We start from the raw sequence: 19,134 nt of genomic DNA, 5'->3' as shown, positions 1-19,134 counted from the left end.
GTCAGTTGACTCCTCAATGATCACGATGTTACGTTTTCGGAAAAGTGCCTTTATCCCATAAAACAGTTATTTAACAAAAGGATAGGAAGAGAAAATGAACCAGACTGTATAATCTAGAAGGCAAGGAGCCACAAAGCACTAATTAAGCAGGAACACAAAACTAAACACTAATATTTTAGAAAGGAAAAGTTATTACCCAAAGTTTTCTGGATATTCGGACAAAGCCATGTCAATTACATCTATTGCATGCTGGTACTGCTTCTGTGCTGACAGGAGTAGAGCCAACAAATGGAGACTGTGTAGATCGTCCTTACGGAGCTTGAGTGCTTCTTGAATGTGCTCTGTTGCCTTTGATATCTGCAAGATTATAAATGAAATAAATTATTGTGTATTAAGCAGAGACAGCTTGACTTAGAACAGAAACTGTATAATGTATATTAGCTACAACAGTTAATACAAATTCAAATACATATACCCAAAAAGCTTTCATGACCAGCTACCAGCCGGTACTGGCTGCCAACTTGGCAATATTTGATTGGCACTCAACTGATTGGGAAGGCTGAAAAATCCCAGTGTGGACATAGACAACAATGGATCATGGATGCAATCCTACACAGGTCTGCACAGTCATGTGATTTGATGGCGCAGACCAATTACATTAGCCTAATTTGCCATGTTGTTCAGGTGGTCAATATAAGCAAAGGTCTGCTTGGTTGGGAGCCTTAACAAACAGTGGATCAACCAGCTTTTGGGAAAATAATATACCCCATTTATAAATTAGTAATAAAATTAGGCTGTCACTCAACAAACATTTGGGGTGATCTGGGTACAAAAGCCCCAAACCTGTAGCTGATGGGAGAGAGATGGAATCTTCAAGCTACCACAGGCTTGTACTTCGGTTAAAACTTTATACTTTATTCCATAAATAGCATTAAAACTAGAGAGTGGGCTTTGCCACTATGTAGAGTATATGAATGATGATATACATGCAGAGAAGGAATATTCTCTGCACAAAACAAGCCATGCTTCCACACCATTTGTAAAACATATACCCACATTTATAGAATGGTACATTTTTCCTTTAACTGTAGCTTAACATTCCATTAAAAAAAAAAAACAATGAAAAAATAAATGTGGAAAAATATAGGAACAGAGCTGGGATTCTAATCACAAGAAAGCACATTAGAAACCTTTCAGTAAACTGTGAGCAGCAAAAAGAGCTTAATGGATGGACATTACTTCCTGCTCTACAGGAAGCTGTTCTTGCTTTCTTCTATGATTTAGGATTAATTAAAACTACTGCAAGACATAATTATTTAGAGTCATTGAATGACACAAACAAAGGCTGTCACTGTTCAGTTGAAATAAGAAGTACAGGTATGCGACCTGTTATCCAGAATGCTCGGGACCTGGAGTTTTCCAGATAAGGGGTCTTTCTGTAATTTGGATCTCCATACCTCAAGTCTACTAAAAAAATAATTCAAAAAATTAGATAAACCCAATAGGAATGTTTTGTCTCCAATAAGGATTAATTATATCTTAGTTGGTATCAAGTACAGGTACTGTTTTATTATTACAGAGAAAAGGGAATCATTTAACCATTAAATAAACCCAATAGGGCTGTTCTGCCCCCAATAAGGGGTAATTATATCTTAGTTGGGATCAAGTACAGGTACTGTTTTATTATTACAGAGAAAAGGGAATCATTTAACCATTAAATAAACCCAATAGGGCTGTTCTGCCCCAATAAGGGGTAATTATATCTTAGTTGGGATCAAGTACAGGTACTGTTTTATTATTACAGAGAAAAGGGAATCATTTAAACATGAAATAAACCCAATAGGGCTGTTCTGCCCCAATAAGGGGTAATTATATCTTAGTTGGGATCAAGTACAGGTACTGTTTTATTATTACAGAGAAAAGGGAATCATTTAACCATTAAATAAACCCAATAGGGCTGTTCTGCCCCAATAAGGGGTAATTATATCTTAGTTGGGATCAAGTACAGGTACTGTTTTATTATTACAGAGAAAAGGGAATCATTTAAACATGAAATAAACCCAATAGGGCTGTTCTGCCCCCAATAAGGGGGTATAGGACCCATTATCCAGAATGCTTGGGACCTGGGGTTTTAAGGGATAAGGGGTCTTTCCGTAATTCGGATCGCCTACCTTAAGTCTGCTAAAAAAATAATTTACACAATAATTAAACCCAATAGGATTGTTTTGCACCCAATAAGGATTAATTATATCTTAGTCGGGATCAAGTACAGGTACTGTTTTATTATTACAGAGAAAAGGGAATCATTTAACCATTAAATAAACCCAATAGGGCTGTTCTGCCCCCAATAAGGGGTAATTATATCTTAGTTGGGATCAAGTACAGGTACTGTTTTATTATTACAGAAAAAAAGGAAATCATTTTTAAAAATGTGAATTATTTGATTAAAATGGATTCTATGAGAGATGGTCTTACTGTAATTCGGAACTTTCTGGATAATGGGTTTCCGGATAAAGGATCCAATACCTGTATAAGTCATGTGATGCGTGGCATCACCAAACATTAAATATAAATTAGTTATATTTTACAGGGGTCTCTGTCATGTGTATTATATAATATTTTCTTCACATATAGCACCCTGTTATTTCACTTTCTGGTCAGCAGCCATCTTGACCTATTTAAATGCCTGTTAAACATGGCTGCATTTGAGCAAGAGCAGAAAATACCTTTACATTTTGTGTTCCTTGTACACAACATTTCTGAAACGTTCTGCTGGTTTTTTTGCCATGTTTCACTCAACACTACACACAGCTGCCATTTTGCCTGCTGTTTGCTGCTGACATACTTGAAATATTTCAGTTGACCCCAAAAGATCACGTTCACTGACAGGTCAAAAAGAAAATGCAGCCGGGTCCCACCTGTGCTCTGTATGGTCAAGGAAATAGCCGGACACCTGACAGCTAAGATTGATGTTAAGTGAACTTGTGTCTCCACGGCTGTTGGTGGGATAGTAGCTCAGGAATGCCTGCCATCTTGTCTACTGGGCAGCGTGTAAAATGACTGAAGGTAACTCTGTGCCTAAAATCACAAATAATACTCAACATAATAACAAAACTATATATAGGACAAGGCTGTCCAATTGATGGCCCTGCTAGATGTGGCCCCTTAAGAGATTTTATGGCCCACAAAATTCCCACAATATCCACAGACCTTTCTGTATGATATCATTGGTATTAAATAATCCAGTCCAGAAATGTGAAATAGCTGCTAACTTTCCCACTACATGGGGTATATCATGAGGAGAACTGATCTAAAACATTTACATAGAAAGTATGCAAGATGTTTTTGTAGATTGTAAGCTCTTTTGGGCAGGGCTCTCTTCACCTCTTGTATCGGTTATTGGTTGCTTTATATGTTACTCTGTATGTCCAATGTATGCACTTATTGTACAGCGCTGCGGGATATGTTGGCGCTTTATAAATAAATGTTAATAATAATCATAACAAACAATATATTAAACCAACAAAATATGTAAGGAGAGAGAGAGAGAGAGATAATTCTGGTGGAGGAGAGGCCATATTCAATATAGGTTTTGTTTAAGTGAGTTTAAGTTAAGAGAGTAAAAAATATTATTCTGTGTGGCTCTGCTCATCTCGTCTACACATAAACAGCTTTTAGCTATCAGAGTTAGGATGAATCTGTAGCCAATCAGACCTTGGGCAACACAGCTTATGTAAGCAACTGATCACAGCATAAAGATGTAGAATTATCACAAAAAAATGAACAGAGCTAATTGCCAATTGCAACAGATTAAGGAAACACTTCCACATAAGAAATTAACAAGGTAACATAACAAAATGCTTAGTTTTAAACAGGCGATTGGCTACTATGGGTTACTAGGCCAACTGTAATCTTTTTTTCTGCCAGGTATTATTTCCCCATAACCTTTAAAAGGCAATACATATTTCACAAGTTAAATAATGTCAAACCATTTTAGAATAGCATAGATAATATCTGTCGGTTAAGGCAAGCCACACTAAATATAAGACTTTACCTTATGTACTACAGAAAGTTATGGATCTTGGAGCTTTATGATCTGTATAAAGGACTTAGCTTTTGCCTTACACCTTTATATGGTTATTGAACAATATACATCCCATCACCCCCTCATATCAAACCTCCAGATGGGAGGGCCCAGGTTGCCTGTACCTGTAAGATGCAGATTTCTTTGCAGATATGATTTGAAGCCAACCAGCAACAAATATATACTGGGAGATGTCATTGCCTATGTAGAATTATACACATTCTACAAGTAGAAACAGTCATAACTAGAAACATTTGCCATGTAGTAGATTTTTCTTACAGATTTTAAAATAACTTTTTTGTGTGTGTTTCATCAACCTATCATTGTTATACAGTGCCAATAATTTAATAAAGCTGGGCATTCCAAAGAAGTGTTAGCCTGACAGCAGCTGCACCCAAAGGTAAAGGGTTAAAGCCAACAAATTAATTCCAACTGTGAGTAGATCAGGGTCATAGGTTTGCCTGTTGGCGCCTCATTAATCCAGACATTACTGTCTATACCTTTCCCCCCTCTGGTTATGTAGTTACCTATGCATCCAGTGGTGTAACTATAGGTAGAGCAGACCCCTGGCTTATGGAGACGAAGAGAGGGAGGCCCCTTTATAAACTTGCTCTCTCCACAATTCCCAGTTCCCAACTTACACAATTTGCACTGATCACTGGAGCATGGTGGGAATGGGGTGTAGGGCCTGATGGGTTGAGTAGGGGGCTGGGGATCCCATGAAGGGTTGAGTAGGGGGCTGGGGATCCCATGAAGTGTTGAGTAGGGGGATGAGGATCCCATGAAGGGTTGAGTAGGGGGGCTGAGGATCCCATGAAGGGTTGAGTAGGGGGGCTGAGGATCCCATGAAGGGTTGAGTAGGGGGCTGGGGATCCCATGAAGGGTTGAGTAGGGGGATGAGGATCCCATGAAGGGTTGAGTAGGGGGGCTGAGGATCCCATGAAGGGTTGAGTAGGGGGCTGAGGATCCCATGAAGGGTTGAGTAGGGGGCTGAGGATCCCATGAAGTGTTGAGTAGGGGGATGAGGATCCCATGAAGGGTTGAGTAGGGGGGCTGAGGATCCCATGAAGGGTTGAGTAGGGGGGCTGAGGATCCCATGAAGGGTTGAGTAGGGGGGCTGAGGATCCCATGAAGTGTTGAGTAGGGGGGCTGAGGATCCCATGAAGGGTTGAGTAGGGGGGCTGAGGATCCCATGAAGGGTTGAGTAGGGGGCTGAGGATCCCATGAAGGGTTGAGTAGGGGGCTGAGGATTCCATGAAGGGTTCCATGAAGGGTTTAAACCTCAATAAGTTTCTGACTGCACAGCGAGTTTGGGAGCTGCTAGCGAGTTTTGCATGTAATTTAAAGTGTTGCATGTAGATTAAGTGTATAGTAGGCGTTAAAAACAAAAAAGGCGTTTGAAACTTAAAAGGCACTATACAAGGGATTGCACTCGGGAGACTGTAAGTACCCAGTGGCAATATGAGTTGCAGTATGATTGCTGGTGTTACTCAGTGTGCATCTTGCCGCATGTATGTGGTCCTGGAGCAGCAGTTCCATGCAGCATTTACTTGTGAGAGATGCAGGTGGGTTTTCCTCTTGGAATCTGAGGTGCAGAATCTAAGGGGGGAACTGGCAGCACTGAGGGCAGCTGCAAGCATGGGGGAGAACAGGAGGCTCACTGAGCAACCACTGGCAGGGGCCGGTGTAGTGGGGGGTGGAGAAGGGACAGTGGAGGTTAATGAGGGAGACAAATTTGTGACAGTTAAGAGGGGAAGTAGGGGACACAAGGGTAGGGGGGCTGGTTCACAGCTTGTACAATCCAACAGATTTGCCGCTTTAGGTGAAGATGCTGGGGAAGACAGCTCTGAGCTAGCATGTATGGAGCGGGCTGACTCTCAGAGCACCCTGGGAGCCGGCACCTCTAATACAGGTGGGGGGAATAGTGCTAGGAAGGGAAGGCAGGCTATAGTTGTAGGGGATTCAATTATTAGAAAGGTGGATAGGGTAATTTGTCGCAAAGACCCTACATGCCGAACTGTGTGTTGCTTGCCTGGTGCTAGGGTTCGGCATGTGGTGGAACGAGTGGACAAATTGTTGGGAGGGGCTGGGGAAGACCCGGCGGTCTTGGTACACATAGGTACCAATGACAAAGTTAGAGGAGGGGGGGAAGTCCTCAAGAACGATTTTAAAAAGCTAGGTGCGAAGTTGAGGGCGAGGACTTCCAAGGTAATTTTCTCAGAGATATTACCTGTGCCACGAGCAACATTAAGAAGGCAGCGGGAGCTTAGGGAGATTAATGCGTGGCTGAGAGATTGGTGTAGGGAGGAGGGCTTTGGGTTTCTCCAGAACTGGGCTGATTTCTCAGTCGGCTACAGGCTCTTTGCCAGGGATGGGCTGCACCTCAATGATGATGGGGCAGCTGCTTTGGGGGAAAAGATGGCTAGCGGGTTGGAGGAGATTTTAAACTAGGAGTGGGGGGGGAGGGTGCAGCGGGAAATTCTGTGGTAGACAGGATAGATGAGGTAGTGGGCATAGTAAGGGAAAATGGGGGAGGAGACTTGCTTCGGGATACTGATAATGACAGGGAGGCCCATAAGTTGTTTACACGTCATTCTCACGCCGGAACCAGTATTAAATGTATGTTTACCAATGCAAGGAGTCTGACTGGTAAAATGGGAGAGCTGGAGGTACTGGCGTTGGAGCGGAAATATGATGTGATTGGAGTTGCTGAAACTTGGTTGAATGAGTCTCATGACTGGGCAGTTAATATTGGGGGGTATACATTGTTTCGGAGGGACAGGGGCAATAGAAAAGGAGGAGGAGTGTGTCTGTTCATTAAGCAGGAATTAAAAGCAAATATTAGGGAGGAAGTGATGGGGTTAACAGAGGGAGCTGAATCCTTATGGGTTGAGCTTCTCACAGATAGTAAAGAATCTACCAAACTAATTGTAGGGGTATGCTATAGACCCCCTAATGTAAGCGAAGAGGAGGAGGCCCAGCTCCTGTTGCAAATAGAAAAGGCTGCTAGTTTGGGGCAAGTGATAATAATGGGGGATTTTAATTACCCTGATATTGACTGGGGCAATAGTACTGCCAGGACAGTAAATGGGAACAAGTTTATAAACTTGCTGCATGACAACTTTATGTCACAAGTTGTTGAGGAGCCAACCAGGAACCATGCTATACTAGATCTAGCAGGGCCGCCATCAGGGGGGCACAGGGGGGACAATCGTCCCGGGCCCGGACGTTTTTGGCTTTAAAGGGGGCCCGGCCGCGCTAAAGTTTTCTGAGCTCGGGCCCCCTTTAATCAAGCCCGGGCCCTCGCTTCCTCCGGCGGCGTCCTCCGCTTTGTGCCGCTACTTCTCCGCTTTTATAAGGTTGCGCCCGTGCGTGCTGACGTCACACGCACAGGGCGCAACCATATAAAAGCGCAGAAGTAGCGGGGAGCCGCGGCACACAGCGGAGGACACCGCGGAAGCAGGCAGCAGGCAGCAGGCAGCAGACTTGTGGGTGACTGTCCATAAAACACCATACCTCTTGTGCTGACACAAGTCCAGATACGTTTGGCCATATTATCTGTCAGGATAGTTTTGGCCTTCTATAAAAGAGCCAGTGATGATACAGTCTATAGACTTTTGCCTGATCTCTCCTGGTCAGTGGAACATGAATGCTTTGTGGGGGGGCCCTGGGGGAAGCTGGAGAATGCTTTGGGGGGGGGCCCTGTTGGAAGCTGGAAAATGCTTTGGGGGGGGGCCCTGTTGGAAGCTGGAAAATGCTTTGGGGGGGGCCCTGGGGGAAGCTGGAGAATGCTTTGGGGGGGGCCCTGGGGGAAGCTGGAGAATGCTTTGGGGGCGGCCCTGGGGGAAGCTGGAGAATGCTTTGGGGGGGGCCCTGGGGGAAGCTGGAGAATGTTTTGGGGGGGCCCTGGGGGAAGCTGGAAAATGCTTTGGGGGGGGGCCCTGGGGGAAGCTGGAGAATGCTTTGGGGGGGGCCCTGTTGGAAGCTGGAAAATGCTTTGGGGGGGGCCCTGGGGGAAGCTGGAGGATGTTTTGGTGGGGGGCCTGGGGGAAGCTGGAGGATGTTTTGGGGGGGGGGGCCCTGGGGGAAGCTGGAGGATGCTTTGGGGGGGCCTGGGGGAAGCTGGAGGATGCTTTAGGGGGGGCCTGGCTACCTGAGTTTTAGGGGGCCCTGGGCTGGCTAGCAATGATTTAGGGGGTACCTGCCCTGGCACCAATGCAAAACGTAACTCCTGGACACCAATGTTTTAGGGGGCCCTGGCTACCAAAGTTTTATGTCCTTTGTATTGATGGGAGGGGTCACTGGGGGAGGGGCCATTGGGGGTGTGGGAGGAGGGGGGGCCCAGAAAACTTTATTGTGAGGGGCCCTGTGATTTCTGATGGCGGCCCTGAGATCTAGTGATCTCTAATGACCCAGAACGTATAGCAAATGTGCAAGTGGTTGAACCCCTGGGTAATAGTGACCATAATGTTATTTCATTTAATGTTTGGTGCAGGAAACAAATTTACACGGGGGCAACAAAGACAATGAATTTTAGGAAGGCAAATTTTAGCTCCTTAAGGGCAGCGCTTCAGGGCATAGATTGGGGCATTATGTTTTCTGATAAAAATACAGAGCAGAAATGGTTGTCATTTAAAATGATATTAAATCATTACTGTTCTTAATTTATTCCATTAATAAGAAAAAGTAGAAGTGTTAAGAATCACCCCATGTGGCTTAACTCTGAGGTAAAGAAGTTAATAGGGAGAAAAAGGAAAGCTTTTAAGAAATATAAGTCAGAGGGGACAGTAGCTGCGTTTAATGATTATAAACACTATAACAAGTGTTGTAAAACAGCAATCCGGAAGGCAAAGATAGAAAATGAGGAGCGCATCGCGGCCGAGGCCAAGACTAACCCCAAAAAGTTTTTTAAGTATATTAATAGTAAAAAGATGCAGGTTGAGGGTGTGGCCCCATTGAGTTATAATAACAATATGGTTACAGCGGATACAGAAAAGGCAGATGTGCTTAACCAGTTCTTTTCTTCTGTGTATACAGTAGAGGAGCCAGTGGGCCAAGTCCCACCCAATAGCTGCACTGTTGCCTCAGCTCCAACTACACAGTGGTTGGCACAGGATATGGTGCTTAAAGGGTTACACACGATAAATGTAAACAAGGCACCTGGGCCAGATGGAATACACCCTCGGGTACTGAGAGAGCTAGGGGCAGAATTGCAGTGGCCCTTGTTTCTGATATTCTCAGACTCGCTTTCATCAGGTATGGTACCTAGGGATTGGAAGAAGGCGAATGTCATTCCCATATTTAAAAAGGGAGTAAGATCTCAGCCTGGCAATTATAGGCCTGTAAGTTTGACATCCGTGGTGGGCAAGTTATTTGAAGGCTTGTTAAGGGATCACATTCAAAATTATGTAGTGGAGAATGGCATTATGAGCAGTAATCAGCATGGCTTTATGAAGGACAGGTCATGTCAGACCAATTTAATTGCTTTTTATGATGAGGTAAGTAAGAAGCTGGACAGTGGGGATGCAGTAGATATCATCTATTTGGATTTTGCGAAAGCATTTGATACCGTTCCCCACAAACGACTGCTTTCTAAGCTAAGGTCTATTGGTCTTAGTGAAGCCGTTTGCACATGGATAGGAAACTGGCTACAGGATCGGGTACAGAGGGGGGTTGTTAATGGTACATTCTCTACTTGGAATAAGGTCCTCAGTGGGGTCCCTCAGGGTTCTGTACTGGGTCCACTTTTGTTTAATTTGTTCATAAATGACTTAGGGGAGGGTATTATGAGTAATGTATCAGTGTTTGCAGATGACACAAAACTCTGCAGACCAGTCAATTCTATCCAGGATGTGACATCCCTGCAGCAGGATCTTGACCAACTGGCAATCTGGGCAGCTAAGTGGCAGATGAGATTTAATGTGGATAAATGTAAGGTCATGCACCTGGGATGTAAAAACATGCAAGCCCCGTATACCCTTAATGGGACTGCACTAGGCAAATCCATAATGGAGAAGGACCTTGGAGTCCTTGTAGATAATAAACTTGGCTGTAGCAAGCAATGCCAGGTAGCAGCTGCAAGGGCAAACAAGGTTTTGAGCTGTATTAAAAGGGGTATAGATTCACGGGAGGAGGGGGTTATTCTTCCCCTTTACAGAGCACTGGTAAGGCCCCATCTAGAATATGCTGTTCAGTTTTGGTCTCCAGTGCTCAAACGGGACATTACTGAGTTAGAGAGGGTCCAGAGAAGGGCAACTAAGCTGGTAAAGGGTATGGAAAGTCTCAGTTATGAAGAAAGACTGGCCAAGTTGGGTCTGTTTACACTGGAGAAGAGGCGCTTAAGAGGTGACATGATAACTATGTATAAATATATAAAGGGATCATATAATAACCTTTCTAATGTTTTATTTACCAGTAGGTCCTTCCAACGGACACGAGGGCACCCACTCCGTTTAGAAGAAGGGAGGTTCCATTTAAACATTCGGAAAGGATTTTTTACAGTGAGAGCTGTGAGGTTCTGGAATTCCCTCCCCGAGTCAGTCGTGCTGGCTGATACATTATATAACTTTAAGAAGGGGCTGGATGGATTCTTAGCAAGTGAGGGAATACAGGGGTATGGGAGATAGCTCTCAGTACAAGTGAGGGAATACACGGTTATGGGAGATAGCTCTTAGTACTAGTTGATCCAGGGACTGGTCCGATTGCCATCTTGGAGTCAGGAAGGAATTTTTTCCCCTCTGTGGCAAATTAGAGAGGCTTCAGATGGGGTTTTTTTTGCCTTCCTCTGGATCAACTAGTAGTTAGGCAGGTTATATATAGGCATTATGGTTGAACTTGATGGACGTATGTCTTTTTTCAACCCAACTTACTATGTTACTATGTTACTATGAGTAGGGGGCTGAGGATCCCATGAAGGGTTGAGTAGGGGGCTGAGGATCCCATGAAGGGTTGAGTAGGGGGCTGAGGATTCCATGAAGGGTTGAGTAGGGGGCTGAGGATCCCATGAAGGGTTGAGTAGGGGGCTGAGGATCCCATGAAGGGTTGAGAAGGGGGCTGAGGATCCCATGAAGGGTTGAGTAGGGGGCTGAGGATCCCATGAAGGGTTGAGAAGGGGGGCTGAGGATCCCATGAAGGGTTGAGTAGGGGGCTGAGGATCCCATGAAGGTAAGTAGGGGGCTGAGGATCCCATGAAGGGTTGAGTAGGGGGCTGAGGATCCCATGAAGGGTTGAGTAGGGGGCTGAGGATCCCATGAAGGGTTGAGTAGGGGCTGAGGATCCCAAGTTATGCCCCTGTATATGCAACCTCTGGCATCTTTAGAGGGGGTTGGTCAGGCAACATTTTCAAACAAATTTAGGCCATATCAGGTACAGGTTTGTAAGGGGAGAAATACAGTTGGATGCAGGTCAGGAATTTTCTGACTTAAGCACTACTATTCCAAATAGTTTCCCAGGCTGGAATCCCTATTTGACTGGCATGGAGCCATTTGCAGCAGGAAAATCCATTAGCTTGACTGCACACAAATAAAACCTACAAAAAACCATAATGTGCAAAACACGTATATTAAACATTTCCAACAGTTTGGTAGTTTTTCTTTTCTCACAGTGACAGTTACCCTTTAAGGGGCAGTGTAACAGGAGCTACAAGCAAGTTTGCAACCCTGGGGATGTTCAAAAACTTCAGGACTTAAATTCCCAGCCAGTGCTGAGATTAGCAGTAATTTGGTATCAGATGGACTGTCAGTTCTGCTGGGGCACGCGGCAGCTATGTGCTGTTATCAGACTCGTCTTTCAGGAAATCTGCTGTTGGATATATTACAGTAGCAGCATGTCTAATGCCATGTAAACTGCTGCGAAGGGCAAACGAATAAAGCCATGTGTCACCGGAGTACTGACACAGCATTAAAGGGGCTGGCAAGCATAAAGCAGGGATTGATGGTCCATGTGTTACTGCTAATTCTGTTAATAATGTTACAGCTCTGGCTGCCAAGGACAAAAAATGTCTGTATGATTAAATTTGATGATCATCTGCAGTTCATAAACAGGAATGCCGTCTCTTCTTTTTAATGAACAAACATGAAGCTTTTGCAGCACCAGATGACATTTACAAGTCTTCTTAATTACTAATCGGTAATCAGATATCATTTGCTGTGTATTGCAATAATCAGTTCTGCTCTACTAATAAATGTCTGTCAATCTGTCTATTATCTTTTCTCTTTATTCATATAGAATCTATATCTATCTATCTATCTATCTATCTATCATCTATCTATCTATCTATCTATCTATATCTCTTCCGCTCTCTGTTTCTTTATCTATGTATCTATGGGTGCAACTATACACCTGTTCCCAGTTTTATTATCTTTCTGTCTTCTCTTTCTAATAGATTGTAAGTTCTTTGTACAGGGACATTATTAAAACAGTGTAATGAAGCTCCTAGAACTATTAGCAGTATTATTTGGAATAACTATACAATACAATACAATCTATTTGTCTACAGATGGACAACTGTCTATCCCAAATTATTTCTTTAGACAGGCAAGGCAGATTATCTATGCTGGATTCAAATGCTTTAATTTGACTAGATATTCAACATACTTGGAGCCACTTAATAAAACTAAACCCTAAAAATCCATCTTTGAAAATTTAACTATAGCTGGCCATATATATCCAGGTTTGGATAGGCAGTTTGGCCAACTTTGGCCATACAGCCTTCCCTTGAATGGCAGATTGCTTATCTTGGGTCTTGTCCAAATCTATAGGTCCCTTCTTATGATATTCACCAAGGTGGTTATTGTAATTTTTATACCAATTTGCTGTTTTCTTGATTGATGTTATAATTGATTTAATTTATATAATTTATATAATTATACTTCTGTATGTTGTTATAGTTGAATAATATTGGGTGTTTGTATCTGTAACATGATCGTTGCGAAAAAAATGTAAGTAAAAAAAGTGTAAAAAGTAAAGCTTTGACAGATCTTCCTGCCATATTTGCTGGATGGCACATAATCTGACATTTCAAAATATCATGTCTGCTCTGTAAGTGCACAGAGCATTAGCAGATGAGGAAAGGATGAGATGCAGCTCCTCTTCACTTTCTGTACTTTGGGCTGTTTGCCTAAATGAAGAGAACTAAAGAAGGTGTCCTTGCACGTGTATGTTTGGCCTGTCAGACTATTGTTCAGATTGCATGGAACATCAGCAACTGTATTTGGTATAGCCATGGCTCCTTCTCTCTATCTGTATCTTAAAAATAATGTACCTGAGCCTGAATGAATGGTCCTTATAACCCAAATTTGATGTAGTGAATAATGATCATAGAAAAGTCATGAAGAGCCATGACAGAAATTACATCACTAGCATTGATTATAACTGATGACATCACCAAACACCATTTATAAGGATATAATTTACTGGATATTCTTGGCTCTTATATAAAGATAACAGAGCAGCCCACACGGGCACAAAGGAAGCCCTGTACTCAGTACCCTGAGCAAAAAGTGCTGGTTTGTAGGCTGACATTTCTATCCTCTTTTCCCCTAGCACCATCATCGCACACATTGCAACCACCCTGGGCCATGTCACCAGGCATATATCACCCAGTTTGGAATCGTGTTTGCCTATAATCTGCCTATCTCTGAAGAAGCTGGGCAGGTGTGGGTATATAAAACCAGTGGAAATGTTGGTCTGGGTAAAGTTAGTGAGCCGTGAGTTTTTTGGGGGTCTGAAAATTCATGACCTGTGTATCAATACTCCCTTGCGCCCCCTAGTGCTCCTGCCTTCTGCTTCGTGAAGGCCATGCAAGGTAGGGTAGTACCAGGAGATGCCAAAGTCCTTCCAATGTGCCACTCCTGTAGTATGCAATTCCGTCAAAAGATCATGTGTACATAAATGGGTGCAGCACCTTGCCCACCCACCCCCCCGATTGTAAATTAACATATAAATTAAATTTCATATAACCCTAAATGGAAAAAGAAAACTGCAATAACTGTTCCTCACAATGAAAGTAATCATCGTTTTTTTAAAGCAATGAACAGTTCATGTCCTGTTCCCAAGAACTATAATGCTCCAAATAAATCTGTGCTTAGGCAGCTGTGAAACTCAACTGTAAATACAATCTGCTCTATGTGAAATATCCAAGGATTAACTAGCAGTTCCGCCGGCCAGAAAGCCTACATGCTAAACTTCTCCCGGCTGCAATTAACTGGAAAAGTCATTAAAAAAAGGGAATGATATCCAAAGCACAGAACAGTGCAACCAATTTACCAACCAGATATTGATCTAGAACCTACATGGGGGATAGAGATAGAGTTAATGTAGAGAGGTCCATAGCAACGGAAGAAATCTTGGCCCCCCCATGAAATAAAAATATCATGGTAACCCAACCTAAAGCCCTTAGCTGCAATTTTGCAATGACGGTTCTCAAGTTGGATTTACCTTAATTATACACTGAAAAGATAAAAATGTTGAGTACACAGTGTAATTTACCTTTGTTTTTTTCATCTTTCCCACTGTGGTGCTGCTGGACCTGTTGGGGGTGGTGGGGGCTGTTGCTTGGGAAAAAACTAAAGACCCTTCATATTATCCAATATGGACAATATGGACATAAATGTATTTATTGCTATCATTAGTATAAATGTGTATTTGTATATAAATGTATATATTGACATCATTAGTATAAATGTATACCAAGTTTATATTTGAATATCATGTATTCTGTATATGAGTAACTTAACTCTTTAACAGCATATTTAAGTACAAATTAACCCATTACAGGGGTAGATCACCTTAAAGAAAAACACAAGTGTAACAAGGTGTAGGCTAGAAATGCTGTACATTATGTTTTGTGGTTCCTGTACCAGCCCAAGGCACCCACTGCCCTTTAGCAGGGAAGATCTGTGCCCCCAAAGATGTCCCAGTAGCCCCCCATCTTCTTTTCTGCTGATTCCCTGCCCATACTCTGTGCTGCTGTCACTTACCTGAGCTTAGAGACCCACTCACAATTTACTGTATATATAGAATATAAATGTCACAATAAAGGGCTGATTAGTATTTACTACATGGCAGCTTGGAAACCAGTGCAATTAGCATCAGAAATTAATAATCGGCCCTGTAGCATCAGTTTATATGGCAGGCAAACCTAATTTTCTGCTTGACAATCTGTGACAACCCCTAATCTTAGCTTCTCAACAGCTGCCCAGAGCCCACTGAGCATGTGCGTGTCACTGACACTCCTGGAAGAAACCAAGATGGCAGGCTAACATGCATAACTTTGAAAGCCTGGATCACTTCTTTTATAGGGATGCTGAACCTTTAGGCTGGTGGAGTAGGTTCAGTATATAAAATACAGCATTTCTAGTCACAATCATTTTTAAGGTTTTAGTTAAAACATTTATAGGGATACCTTATACTAGATACCCTTGCCCAATATTATGGTTTTTTATGTATTTTTTGTTCTTAATATTTGCCTTTCTGTTTTCAGTCTGAACTATGAAATATAAATAACTGGCTGACAGGTTTGTATTATTATTATTGGCTTATCTTTTTATTTATCTTTCAGACTGCCATTCATACCACTACTTCGTTGCTAGGGTAAGTGGGACCCTATCAACCAGATATTGTTTTTTTTGTTTGTTTTTTTTTTAACAGCTAAAAAGCTGGTTGTAAGATTTGTATTCTTCTTCTTATTTTTGACTTATTTATAATCAACCAGTCTGCCATTTATCTCACTGCCTAGTTGCTGTGGCAAACGGAACCCTAGCAACCCTGCCAGTGCTTTACAAGGTAACTTGCTCTTCCCACAGCATAGAACTGGAATTAAATATCAAAATGAAGAGCTTTATAGCATATTACCATCTATATCATACTGGGAGTTGATTTCTCAGTGAAATTCACCTTTACTTGTGCTTCTGAACCAACACTACCCTCCCCTGGTCACTGTGGAATAGTCTGACATTGGATACAATACAGTACTCAAAAAAACACCAAGGGAGGCATTTATTCAAATTCTTAATCAATAATCAAACTATTTATCAATAGTGGATTTATTAGAAGAAAATTGTAGGAAATGATAAAATTAAAACTCCACAACAGAGATCAATGGAAATATGTATCTTTAGCAAAGCAAGTGGATAATTGCATGTTATGTTGCGACTCTGAGCCATTTGCAAACTTGCTTGAAATTAGATGGAAAAAATGTAATTCAGGAATAAACCAACTGAGATTTGATACACTGCCTACAACAAGCCATTCAAATTGCTTCAGATCAAACCAGCCACTAGCAACTATAGGGTTAATAAATGCCCATCTCTCTCTCTCTTTCTCTTGGCTTCTGGTACACGGCAGATGTACAACTGGATCCAGGCCCTTCAGCTTCCAGAACAGTTAATATCATTTCCCCTTATCTGAGCTTACAGTTAACAGTTAACAGTGTAATTATATCTGAATAACATAAAGAATGAAGCAATTTTGGCACCAGCAGGAAAGGTTAAGGCTCGTGGCTCACAAGGCATATTCCTGCCATTCAGACTGTGGAGAAGCTAACAAACACCCTAGAATTACATAGTAACATAGTAAGTTAGGTTGAAAAAAGACATACGCCCATCAAGTTCAAACATAATGATGGATAGCCATAATGAATTGCTGCATGGCCCAATGCCCTAAAATGCCTGCACTGTGGGAACAAATAGCGTCATTTACAAATTGCAGGACAGGGTGCAAAGTGCAAAGACCAAGTCATGGGACAGGTTGGGGTGGGAGATAGGGTGCCTATGTGTCACTAGCTCTTTGCTAGGCATTATGGGTAGCACTGCCTTGCGCTTGCCAGTGCACATAGCGCCACAGGCATCGGAACTGAGGGGGCCCTGGTTTTGGAAGTTGTGACTAAACTGCTGCAACTCATAAAGATAGAGACGGAGGGGCAGCTGGCTCTTGTGGGTGAGGGATAATGCGGTTGGGCATCAGGGGGGCTCTTTGGCCACAAAAAGTGGGTGTAGCCAAACATTTCGGCAGCATGCCCCTCTCCTTGCACCCCCAGCCAAAAACATTTTCTGCTGCCCCTGCACAGCTTCTACATCCTTTGGGCATCTTCAGGTGTCCATACACGGGCAGATTTCAACTGCCGAGACCTTTAGACCAATTCAGTAGCTTATCTGCCCATGTATAAATTGATTAAGGTGTGCTACACAATGGACAAACCGGCTAGTTGTAGCCCCAGGTGCAAGCTGAACCCTCAGCCAGGGTAAAACAATATCCAGGATAAAATGAAAAAACAGCAGCACTCCGTAAATGTTGTAGAAAAAAGTGACTTTACTCAAGTGCACACAGCAACGTTTCGGGGTTAAACCAGCCCTTTATCAAGCCTCTTTATCTGCCCATGTATGGGCCTACCGGAATTGGCCAGGCGTCAATCGGGCAAGTTTAATGTTCCCATCGGATCAGGGACCACGTTGGCTCACTGATGCCATCTTAGCTCCAAATTTTGTATCCCCTACATTGTAATCTCTTGGCCCATCTATTGGAGGATAGACTTGCTCATCTGGTGACCTCACCAAACAAGTAAATCTTACCGTTATGGCCACCTTTACACACAGGGTTTTTACCTGCATTTCCATGCAGTGGATTTTTCATGCATTTCAAAACAGGAAGAAATTCAGCCAGGCTATTCCGTTAGTAAGTAATCACTGGGGATCAGCAAGTGCCAAACACAGGGGAAACACAACTTGATGTGTTCCACCTACATTTGGTGCTTGTCTGCACCACAGTGAGTATGGTCAGATAGGAAATAAGGGGCTATGTTTCTTCTGTGTTCCACTGTGGTGGATGAAAAGATCCACCACTAGTGACTGTAAGAAGAAACACATTAACAGGGAACAGAACAGGGATCCCCAACTTTTTTTACTTTGTGAGCCAAACTCAGACATGTTGGGGAGCCACACAAGCATAATAAAAGTTCTTTGGCGGTGCCAAATAAGGACTGTGATTGGCTATTTGGTAGCCACATACTGACTGCTGCTTTCAGGGGTCAAAATAAAGTATCCTTAAACCAATAACGTGACCCCCTCTATTGTCTGCATTGTCTGTGAGTCTTATCGGTGGTTCAGGAGGAAAACAGTATTTACCTTTTCCCAGAATGGATTGCCTGTATGAAGCACCGTGCACTGCAGCTTTAGATATTATGAACAATTTTAATAGCCATTCTATTCTGTCAATTTTATACTGATTTATTTTTAGCAGTTGCTGCAATGTGTAACTGACATAACTGATGGAATGGGTGTCTTATATGTAATACAGCGCTGCTTTATTTAAAGGAAACATTGGTTATCATTAATGGTAATGTGTGTGATTTAAGCAAAGCTTAAGATTGAATAAAAAGGAATTAATAAGATGACTCAAGTAACAACTGCTCTACAAGCCAACTGCATTTATATCCAACTGCTTAGTAATATTTGTACTTCTGTGAAGAATACATTTGCTGCACAATATATTCACTTCAACCACCAGATCTGCCAACATCAAATTTCAAGATTTTAACCCTGGTCTGGAATATCATGGAATGTGCCAGCCATAAAGAAAATGCACCTCATATAGAAAGCAAAGTGCATCTTCCTCTTATTTCCTATTACTGGTATTGGATCCCTTATCCGCAAACCTGTTTTCCAGAAAGTTCCAAATTACGGAAAGCCCATCTCCCATAGACTCCATTTTAATCAAATAATTCAGAATTTTAAAACTGATTTCCTTTTTGTCAGTAGTAATAAAACAGTACCTTGTAATGGATCCCAACTAAGATATAATTACCCCTTATTGGGGGCAGTACCTGTACTTTATCCCAACTAAGATATAATTACCCCTTATTGGGGGCAGAACAGCCCTATTGGGTTTATTTAATGGTTAAATGATTCCCCTTTCTCTGTAATAATAAAACAGTACCTGTACTTGATCCCAACTAAGATATAATTACCCCTTATTGGGGGCAGAACAGCCCTATTGGGTTTATTTAATGGTTAAATGATTCCCTTTTCTCTGTAATAATAAAACAGTACCTGTAC

The 19,134-nt window shown here is 42.4% G+C and overlaps 1 protein-coding gene across 1 annotated transcript in view; it reads right to left on the bottom strand.

Moving 5' to 3' along the window:
• The window catches only part of ttc7a (tetratricopeptide repeat domain 7A), a 232,863-nt gene that overhangs the window by 115,775 nt on the left and 97,954 nt on the right, over window positions 1–19,134 (bottom strand). The window contains exon 15 of the mRNA XM_031902470.1: window positions 197–357. Coding sequence (XP_031758330.1) covers window positions 197–357 — 161 coding nt within the window. The remainder of the gene's footprint in view (window positions 1–196; window positions 358–19,134) is intronic.

This window comes from Xenopus tropicalis, chromosome 5 (genome assembly GCF_000004195.4).
Source record: "Xenopus tropicalis strain Nigerian chromosome 5, UCB_Xtro_10.0, whole genome shotgun sequence".
NCBI classification, from domain to species: Eukaryota; Metazoa; Chordata; class Amphibia; order Anura; family Pipidae; genus Xenopus; species Xenopus tropicalis.
The sequence above is the reverse complement of the archived record's forward strand: the minus strand, read 5'-3'. Positions and strand labels throughout refer to the sequence as shown.